Source organism: Euleptes europaea, chromosome 1, assembly GCF_029931775.1.
Source record: "Euleptes europaea isolate rEulEur1 chromosome 1, rEulEur1.hap1, whole genome shotgun sequence".
NCBI classification, from domain to species: domain Eukaryota; kingdom Metazoa; phylum Chordata; class Lepidosauria; order Squamata; family Sphaerodactylidae; genus Euleptes; species Euleptes europaea.
Window position 1 is genome coordinate 368,031 of NC_079312.1, and position 9,699 is coordinate 377,729.

General features: G+C 56.5%; 1 protein-coding gene across 1 annotated transcript; it reads right to left on the minus strand.

The window, feature by feature from the left end:
• Positions 1-1,976: 1,976 nt before the first annotated feature.
• On the minus strand, positions 1,977-7,744 carry RPS18 (ribosomal protein S18). Its single transcript, XM_056867268.1, has 6 exons — positions 7,730-7,744; positions 4,216-4,314; positions 3,466-3,552; positions 2,691-2,792; positions 2,173-2,264; positions 1,977-2,068 (listed from the first exon to the last, which is right to left on the minus strand). Exons 1-6 carry the CDS (start codon positions 7,730-7,732, stop codon positions 1,993-1,995), a joined length of 459 nt encoding a protein of 152 aa, XP_056723246.1. The 5' UTR covers positions 7,733-7,744; the 3' UTR covers positions 1,977-1,992.
• Positions 7,745-9,699: the final 1,955 nt, after the last annotated feature.

A 9,699-nucleotide genomic window follows, 5' to 3' on the forward strand; every position in this document is an offset into this window, starting at 1 on the left:
CCTCTCATCACCTGCCTAAGGTCACAGAATCAGCATTGCTGACAGGTGGCCATCTAACCTCTTCTTAAAAACCTCCAGGGACGGACAGCTCACCTCCTGAGGAAGCCTGTTCCACTAAGGAACCGCTCTGTTAGAAAATTCTTCCTAATGTCTAGACGGAAACTCTTCAAACTGTGCCTGGAGTCAGGGGGGGGGTCACCAAGGGCAGGTCTTTCAGCGCTGGGGGTAATTCTTTGTTTTTGTGGTCAGGTCACATCTGACTTATGGTGACCCCACAGCGTTCTCAAGGCAAGAGCTGTTCAGAGGTGGTTGGCCATTGCCTGCCTCTGCGACATGACCCTGGTATTCCTCGCTCTCCCATCCAAATCCTTCCCAGGGTCAAAGCTGAGGGGGTGTGATTGGCCCCATGGCCACCTAGCAAGCTTCCCTGCCGCGCAAGTGGGGATTCGAGCTGGGGTTTCCAAGGTCCTAGTCCAACACCTGAACCACCACATCACGCCGACTCACTGGGGCGATACGGTCCATGGAATCTGCCCAACAGTACCTTGGCTGCTGCATTTTGGATGAACTGAACTTTCCAAACAGTTTTCAAGGGCAGCCCCGCCTGAAGCACATTATGGTAGTCTAACCTGAATACAATCAGAACCTGGATCACTGTGGCCAGATCAGGCTCGTCGAGGAATGGCCATAGCTGGCGGGCCGGCCATAGCTGATAAAAGGCACCGTGGGCCACAGAGACCGGAGCCTCCAACTGTACATGAGGATCCAGCAGCACCCCCAGAATACAAACCTGCCCCTTCAGGGGCAGTCTACCCCCCTGCAGAACAGGGAGGCTCCACAGTACCTGTGGCACCTCAGTGTGGTTTAGACGGAGCACTTTCTTGGTCTGGATCTGCCTCCTCACCTTTCCCAAGGCAACCCTGAAATGGGGCCCTCTTCCCACCCCTTTAACCCATTTGATCTGCCAGGAAAACCTCCAGCTGCCCATTTCCACACACAAAGCCTCTGTTTAAAGGAACAGTTTTCTCCAGGCCAGTTGGCAACCCTAGCAAAATGGGGTCTCCCCCCCCCTTGTAAACCAAGAGGACAGAGAGCAAATCTGGAGCAGGATATACAGGAGGGTCTGGGCACAGAGAGTTGCGCAAAACCCGGAGCTGGAAGTCAAAACTAGTCAACAGCCACACTAGAGAGAAATGGGAAACACGGAGTGGATTCTGTTGAAGACTCAGACAGTGCTTCTGCAATCTGTGGAGATCCACACCACACGCGGTTGCTGGATCGGGGCTCATTCAGACGACCTGGAAAGAGCCGAAGGGCGAACCAGCCCCAACTGTGGCACATAAGCCCCCTCCTCAATGAAGATGCCGGTGATCGAAGTGGGGGGAGGGGAGAAATTCTGCCTGCGGACAGGACCACCTTCCTGCTATGGACATCCCACAGTGAGGAACTGCAGTTCCGCCCTCCCAGCTTCAGGCAAAAGCCCCACCAGGTATCCTCCCCCCTGCCCAAGGCATCCAGCCCCTGGACTCCAGAGCCAGGGTTTCTGGCTGCCCTGTTTCCCTTCCCCAAGAGATTCTGCTCCCACAGGGGAGGAAAGAGCACAATGGGGGGGTGGAACCCCCACTTCCGGCTTCCAGGAAGGGGTCTTGAGGACGCCACCACTGCCACCCACTTCCTCCTGCGCTTTTAACCCCGAGAGCACCTTCGCCCATGCCAGGGAGCCAGTGGCACTTTTCTAGAAGGAAATAGTAGAACTGAGCCAAACAGTTCTGCCCCAGAGATGGCGCACATTCACGGGTTGCCACAAAAACCAGACCCTCACCAGCCTCTCCTGATACTTGGGGGGACTTCCCTGAGAGGCAGGAAAATGCACTTGAGTTTACAAAGAGAATTATGCATCCCAAAAAGCCAGTAAGAAGCCCACCCCCTCCAACGCAAGGACGAGGACACGGAGCTGAGAACACCATTTTTTAATGTGCACATAAAGATTTTTTACTTCTTCTTGGAGACGCCGACGGTTCTGCCACGGCGGCCGGTGGTCTTGGTGTGTTGACCCCGGACACGCAGGCTGCGAGGGAAGAACAGAGGGAGGGGGGCTGGTCAGCAGGGGCAGCAGAGAAAAGCCAGGCCGTGCCCTCCCCACGCCCTCACTTGCCCGTCCCTCATTCTCACCCCCAGAAGTGGCGCAGGCCTCGGTGAGCCCGGATCTTCTTCAGACGCTCCAAATCCTCACGAAGTTTGTTATCCAGCCCGTTGGCCAAGACCTACGAGGGAGGGGGGTGGGATGCGTCAACAGAGGACAGAGAGGCACCCCCCCAATGGCCACAGCTGGCACCAAGGGTGATTCTTTGCCTCGGGATGGGAGACCCCTGTGCCCACCCTTGGGGGCCTCAAAGGAGAGAACGCCACAGGTGGGCAGACACAGCCCTCAGGATGCCCCCCAGAATCTACTCCCCACCTGGGCTCAGCATGTCCCCCCTCCAGCACCCCCCCAACCCATCCTTAGCCTTTCCCTAGACCAGCCAGCCTTGGAGTTGCACCCTCAGGACGCTCCACCAGTTCGTAAACACTCTGTTGACCCCCCAACTGGGAACCAGAGCCCCCCCTCTTCAGCAGGGAGCAGCTCTTGCCTGGCACACCGGAGGGCAGGGAAACATGTGAGACCCCCACCCCCATTCCCCCACACTCACCTGGCTGTACTTCCCGTCCTTGACATCCTTCTGCCTGTTGAGGAACCAGTCGGGGATCTTGTACTGCCGCGGGTTCTGCATGATGGTGATGACGCGCTCCACCTGCAGGGGGTGGCAGAGACTGCAGTGAGGGAGAGGCTCTGGCCCCCCAACCACAGAGGCCCGGCAGCAGCCCCCCCGCAAAAGAAAGCAGCCGGGGCCCAGAACTGGCCCATCCACCAGCAGGACAACCGCCAAGGGCAGGCACCCAAACAGGCTTCTGACTCATCGGTCCGAGGATCTGTCCCTCTGGCAGCTCTCTGGGGCCCTCAAAGGCGGCAGAGACGAGGCCAGGTCAGTTGACCCTAAGCCCTCCGGCGTGATTTCACTGGGGGGGGGGCAGGCTTCCAAACCCCACCATCTGACACATGGCCAACACGTCAACCAGAGAAATTCCAAACGCCCACCATGGCTGACTCAACAGGCAGTGGCTCTCCGGGGTCTCCGGCAGGGAGAGGCCTGCCCCAGAGAGAGACCCTTTCATGGGAGACTCTGCCAGGGACTGGACGGGGAACCTCCCACAGGCCGGCCCAAGCAGCTGCTCCGCCCCACAACCCCCCACAAAATGCATTGTGTGCAAAAACATTCTCTGTGACAGCAAGCCAAGAAACCTCTTTGGCCCACCCCCCAAACAAGACAGTTCCTACCCCTGAAAAGTGCCAGAACACAAATTCTCCCCCAGAACCCCGCTGAGGAGAACTGCTGAAAAGGAAAATGGGGGGAGGAGGGGGCTCACCTCATCTTCGGTCAGCTCCCCGGCTCTCTTGGTCAAGTCGATGTCTGCTTTCCTCAGCACCACGTGGGCATAACGCCTGCCCACCCCCTTCAGGGAGCAGGAGAAGGAAAAGATTAGCGGTGGGGTGGAGGGTGGTTCAATTTGGTAAGACGCCTGCGGCACCTCTCAAAGCTCCCACCCCCAAGATACCAGGTCCTACAGACTTCTCCCCCAGCACTTGTCTCCCTGCAGGCGGCACCAGAAGCCTCCCTCTTCTCCACTCTGCCTGCTTGCGCGAGGTCACACAGGGGCCCCCGGCGGCATCCCCCAACTGACACTGCACCCAGGGCACCATGCCGACTCCTGGCCCCAACTGGCTGGAGAGGCGGAGACGGCCCAGGCTGCTCTGGGATTCCAGCCCAAGCGCTGCGTCCCCGGAATCGGCGGGAGCGCCATCAAGGCAGAAGCCACGCCTGGAAAGGCTCCGCTCGGAAGAGGAGCCAGGGCTGTGGCAAAGGCTGAGAGGCGGAGCCGCATCTTGAGACCAGCTGCCTGAGGGTGGGTGGATGATGCGGCAACGAGGGGGGCAGGGGCTGCTTGGCCAAACAGCACTCCCTTCCCTACGCTCCCTTTTAACACAGACAGGGCCACAGAAGCACACCTGCAAACAATCTGGCCATTCGGGCTGCCAAACGTCACCAGAAGGCAAGAGGCCCAGCCTCTGCGGTGGCTCCCAACCAGCCCCCCCGCCCCACCAAGTCCCTCGCTGACCTTGATGGCGGTGATGGCAAAGGCGATCTTCCGCCGCCCATCGATGTTGGTGTTGAGGACTCGGAGGATGTGCTGGAACTTCTCTGGGATCACGAGCGACTGCGGGAGGGGAAGAGACGGGCCAAGTCTAAGTCAGAGGCCGAGAGGTGACACCCTGGCAACGCGTGAAAACCAGACCCGGCAGCAAGAACCCTCGCCAAGGGGCGGAAGTGCCAGCACACCACCACCCCCGGGTGCCCCTGGGCTCACTTGCTTGAGCCACCTGAACCAGACTCCCCCCACAAGTGGCAGAAAGCTGGCTGTAGAGGGAGCTGACCCGTCGGCTCCCTCCAGCACATTGTGTGTGGCAGGCACGGCTCCTGTTCCGCCACCCCCGCAAGGCCTCTCAGCATGGAAGGGAACAACACAAAACCCCGAGAAAAGGATCTCCACGACTCCATCAGAAGCCCCAGAGCAACGCAGCTCAGCAGGTGATGGAGGAGACATGGACCGCCACCCCCCATACTTGCAATACTGTCTTAAAACACCTCCTATGCTGAGGGGGGGGGGGATGTGAACAAATGGGAGAGCCTCTTCCATCACCCAGCTATATCCCAGGCAGAGAGATGAAATACCAGGAAAAGACCACCACAAGAATTGGGAAGTTTGTGCGAGACAAACTACAGTGTTAGATAATGACAAGCAGAGACCCATGATGAATTGCAGGGGAAGCATCTCGTCTCCCCTGCATTCCCTCCCCCATCGCTCCCTTTTCCCCTTTCCCTGGCAGCTCCCATCGCCTCTCCCTTTTCCTTGTCTTCTTCCCACCCCACCCAGAGATCACGTCAATCAGTCCCAAACGCCCATGGTAAGCCAGGCGTGATTTTGACCACAGGTGTGCCTGCATTCTTATATGTCGTTTCGTAACCCCCACAAGGTTCAACTGCTGGTCAGGGAAAGGACCCGAAGTTCACCACTGCCTCTCAACCTGATAGTTCCTCAGTGGAGCTGAAGAAGCAGCAGATCTGACATAGCGTCCCGCCCATCAGCTGATGTGCCTCAATCTTACAGAGCTGTAATGATTATGTACTTAGCCAAGTCTGAGACACGTCAGGAGACCTGATTTTTATTGCATGCATTTATTCTGCATTCATGAACACCTGAAGCTGCCTTCTACTGAATCAGACCCCCCCCCCCGGGTCCCTCAAAGTCAGGGATTGTAGCAGTGGCTCAACAGGCAGGGGTCTTTCACATCACCTACCTGCCTAGTCCCTTTAACTGGAGATGCCGGGGATTGAACCTGGGACCTTCCGCACGTCAAGCAGATTCATAGGGCTAATTTGCTCACATTTATACTTGTCAAGTTCTTGCTCAATAAAAAAAATTATGCTTTATTTGAAATAAAATCACCAGCTCTAAGAAGTTCTCTGTTTGCTCTGCTGGGGAAACCTCCCCCCCCCCCAATATCTCACAGGGCCGCAAGAGACGCATCTCTCTTGGAGGGTTTGCTCAGGAGACTCTCATGGGCGACTCCACGGCTGGGACCCGCTCCTGAGGCCTTAGCTCAACTCTCCAAGAGTGGAGTTCAGCAGAGGTCTCCAGACTGGGTGTAGACAAAATCATTCATCACACACAGACCTTTCCCTTGTGCCCTAAACCAGGTGATTGTCCTGGGATGGAACCTGGGACCTTCTCCATGCCAAGCAGATGTTCTACCACTGAGCCATGGCCCCCGCAGGTGCCGCTATGTGCCAGATAGTTGCTGGGGCTTCCAAGGTGTCTGTAAGGGTCTACGCACACCCGCGTAGAGTGCATTACAGTAGCCTCAAGGCAGCCATAGTCTAGATCCCCATGTCCAGTTCAAGGGACTGGGCAGGTTGGTGATGTGAAAGACCTCTGCCTGAGACCCTGGAGAGCCGCTGCCGGCCAGAGTAAATACTGACTTGGATGGACCCTCAAGGGTCTGATTCGGAATAAGGCAGCTTTGTGGGGTCACTCCTTTCCTGCAGATTCTCCACTGGTGTCTGACCAGTTACTGGTCCTGCTCAAGGTGCTGGCTGTTACCTGCCAGGTGCCCTGAATGGTTTTGGACCCTCCCACACGCAGGACAACCTCTCCTGCTAGGCTCTGCTGCAACAGCTCTACTCATCTGAGCAACAGAGCCACCCTGCAAATGGGGCCCCTACACCGAGGAGCAGTCTGCACGTTCACTTCTTACCGTTCTGGAAAATGGGTAACAGCCTCAATTGTGCAAGTAGACTTTTTTTTTGCTTTAAATGTACATAATCTCGGCAACCATTAATATGCTATAATTTGTTTAACGATAATACATTATTAAAGAGTTCACTACCTCCAGTATTACAAAGTTCATTGTTATCGTGCTGGTAGCGCCATGCACTGTGGCCCTGTCCAGGCAGCGCACATGCGTTTGTTTACTACAGGGCTGGTTTTCTCCTTCAGCTTTTCTTTCTTTCTCAGCGAGTAAAAATCAAGCACAGGTGCTCGGCTGCATTTTTGCAACTCCTTCCTTAACTGTTTGGCAAATTTGCAATTTCTCTTGTAAAACTTTTATACTCTTGGAATGCATAAATATGACGAATGGTACAGTTTTACTTATATTGGAAATACCGAATTTCCACCACCACCCCACATGGCTTCAAAATTCCCAGAAAGGGAACCCCAGGCCAAGGGAGGAATCACCTCTGTAACGGCAAGGCGGCCAGATCCCCCCCCCCACAAAAAACACTGATGACCATGTGGGGCTCAGACACATGTAGAAACAGAGCTGGAAAGGACCTCAGGGGTCATCTAGTCCAACCCCCTGCACAGCACAGGAAAATCACAACATGGGGAGACTAAGAGGCAGCGGGGGGGGGGGGAGAAAGCAAGGGGCACCCCCCCCAGGAGTCCTAACCTAGGAATCCGCTTTCCTGGAGCGCTTGACGGGGCAGCAACTCGCTCCTGTTCAGGGCAGAGAAAACTACTAGTCTTTCCAGAAGACAGATCAGCACGCTGGGGCTTGCACGCGCAACAATCCTGCAAGGTTGGCCCTGCTGAGAAAACAGCTGAGGCCCCGGAACCACGCCAGCTCCCCGGCAGCAGGGGGGGCTGTTAAGCAGCACCCACCACAGCCCGTCTTTCCTCCCTTGCAGGAAACGCGCTTTCCCTGCAGCAAGGAGGTCGTGTCGCCCTACCTTACAGGGTTGTCGTAAGGCTCCCTGCCCTATAAACGGCCTTGCAACCTTTACCGACAGCTTTGAAGGAGGAACAGAAAACGGCCGCCGAGCGGGCAGGAATCCACCAGGGCAGCTAAACCCCCCCCCCGCCTCGAAGGGGGGCAGGGAGAAGCCGCTCTTTCGCGGGCACGGGGAAGGCCGCCCCCGAGGAAGCCCTCCGCAGGCCCAGACCCGGCCAGGCACGGAGCCCCAGCGGGGCCCTTCCGGCCGAGGCGGCCCTCGCCCCTCTCCGCCCGGCTCCCGCGGCGGATGGCGACGGATCCCCTGAGCCCCCCCCCTTTCCCCGGCCCATCACCTACCATGGCGGCGGCGGCGGCTCCTCTCGCTCCAGCTGTAGCCGGAAAAGGAAGTCGGCCGGCGCCGGAACCCGCTTATACGTCCCTCCCACTGAACAACAACCAACTTCCGGCGAAGGAGCGCCTCTATGGTCGATGAGGGGCCAAAGCGAGCCTTTTCCGGTTTAGACTGTCCGGCACTTCCGGTGTGGCGGGAAGGGCCCCTGCGTTTGTGTTTCTAATGGGCTTTGCTAGTTCTGTGCCGCGTCTCAGAGCGCCCGTGTAGGAAACGGCGAATGACGCTCCGCAGTTCCGGGGAGATTCCCACCGGGGGGGGGGAGGCAACGCGGACCGAAACCGTTTCTGACCTTTCTCAGGGTGTTTCCTCCCCCCCCACATTTCTTCTTTGAGCTCCCACCACCCCCCCTTCAGAAAGTTCCATTTCCCCCAGCCACTTCCGCCCTGGCCTGACGGTCATCGTGAGGCACACTGGGACATGTAGTTTCAGTGCTGTGCTTAATTATTAAAACCGGAAGTTCCTTTTCGGGAGTCCCCCGGATGTCTTCGAAGGAGAGGGAGGAGGAGGAGGAGGAGGAGGAAACCGGTGGCCGAGAGCCGCGATGGCCGCCGTCGCCGGTCGTGAGGAGGAACGGCGGAGGCAGCACCTGCAGCAGCTTCCCAGCGACATGGAGGATGAGGAGGTGGCGGCGGGCGGAACGGTGAGGGCCACGGACCAGACCCCATTTCCGGTCCCGTAGAGACCCCCTACTTCCGGTCCATCCAGACTAGTGGGAGAAGGGAGACTGTGAGCGGCTGCAAAATGCGGGCGCTCCTCACCCCTTGCTCGTGCACCCCTTCAGTCCACTCTCCGGTGCCCTTTAACAGCCGTTTGCAAGTGGATTTTGCCGTTTCGCACAGTAAAATCCAGCTGCCAAGTGCATGGGAAGTGCATTGTTGGGCTTGTGTGAAAGTATGTGTGCTAGTCTGTCATTCAAGAAAGCAGCGAGAACCGTAAGAGTTGGAAGGGACCACCAGGGTCATCTAGTCCAACCCCCTGCACAATGCAGGAAATTCACAAGAGCCCAGTGGGGGCAACGTGGAAGACTGACAAGCGAGGTGGTGAAGTCAACCGAAGGACATTTGTTTGTTTGTTTGATGTTGTTTTTATAGTCCGCCTTTCTCACTCGGTCTCAGGGCGGATGTCAGATAGTGAGCCAATACAGTCGACAGGATGGGACATGCAGCAAGCAGTGCAAGAGGATTAGGGCTTCGGGAAACCAACCAGAAGTCTAAAAACAGAACTGACATGACACATCGAACGATGCAAAAACTACACAATAGGATCCCATTTAATCAAGCTAGACACGGTGGTATAGACCACAGTCCCTAGTCTGGTAGCCAAGTAACTTCATGAATCATTGAGTACGGTGCAACCCTATCCCGTGAGTAGCAAAGCCCTCTTGAATAGTTCATAGTTGCATAGTTTGCGGAAAGCCAGGAGAGGGGGAGCCATCCTGACCTCCTCGGGGGACCATGCCGTGGAGTGAGCCACCCCTTCTGACCACATGAAGCCGGCTGGGCTAGTCACAGTTCTCTCTGAACTCTCTCAGCCCCACCTACCTCACAAGGTGTCTCTTGTGGGGAAGGGAAGGAGATTGTAAGCCGGCTTGAGACTCCTTAAAGGTAGAGAAAAGCAGGGTATAAAAACCAACTCTTCTTCTTTGATGTCTAACGCCACACCCCTTTGTCGGTGTGACTGTTCACTTGCTCCCCCCCCCCCACCATGTGTGTGCTAGGCGCTGTACAGAACATTCTGTATTTTGTCTTTTATTTGTATTGTATAATTTTCTTGTTTTATAGTCTAATTTACTTCGTAATGGCCTTTGGCTATCTACAAATAAAAACATTTACTGTTACTTCCTGTACAGAACACAGAGAGCTGAGCCCTATCCCTTGTTGTTCCTGGAAAGGAAAGGCTGGCATTGCCAACAGGC

What these genes read in the sequence shown, in the direction of transcription:
- RPS18 (XM_056867268.1), bottom strand. An exon ending in GGGAGCTGACCGAAGATGAG is followed by an intron (nt 2,793 to 3,465) that starts GTGAGCCCCCTC and finishes CACCCCCTGCAG; the next exon opens with GTGGAGCGCGTCATCACCAT. An exon ending in GGCCTGCGCCACTTCTGGGG is followed by an intron (nt 2,069 to 2,172) that starts GTGAGAATGAGG and finishes CTTCCCTCGCAG; the next exon opens with CCTGCGTGTCCGGGGTCAAC.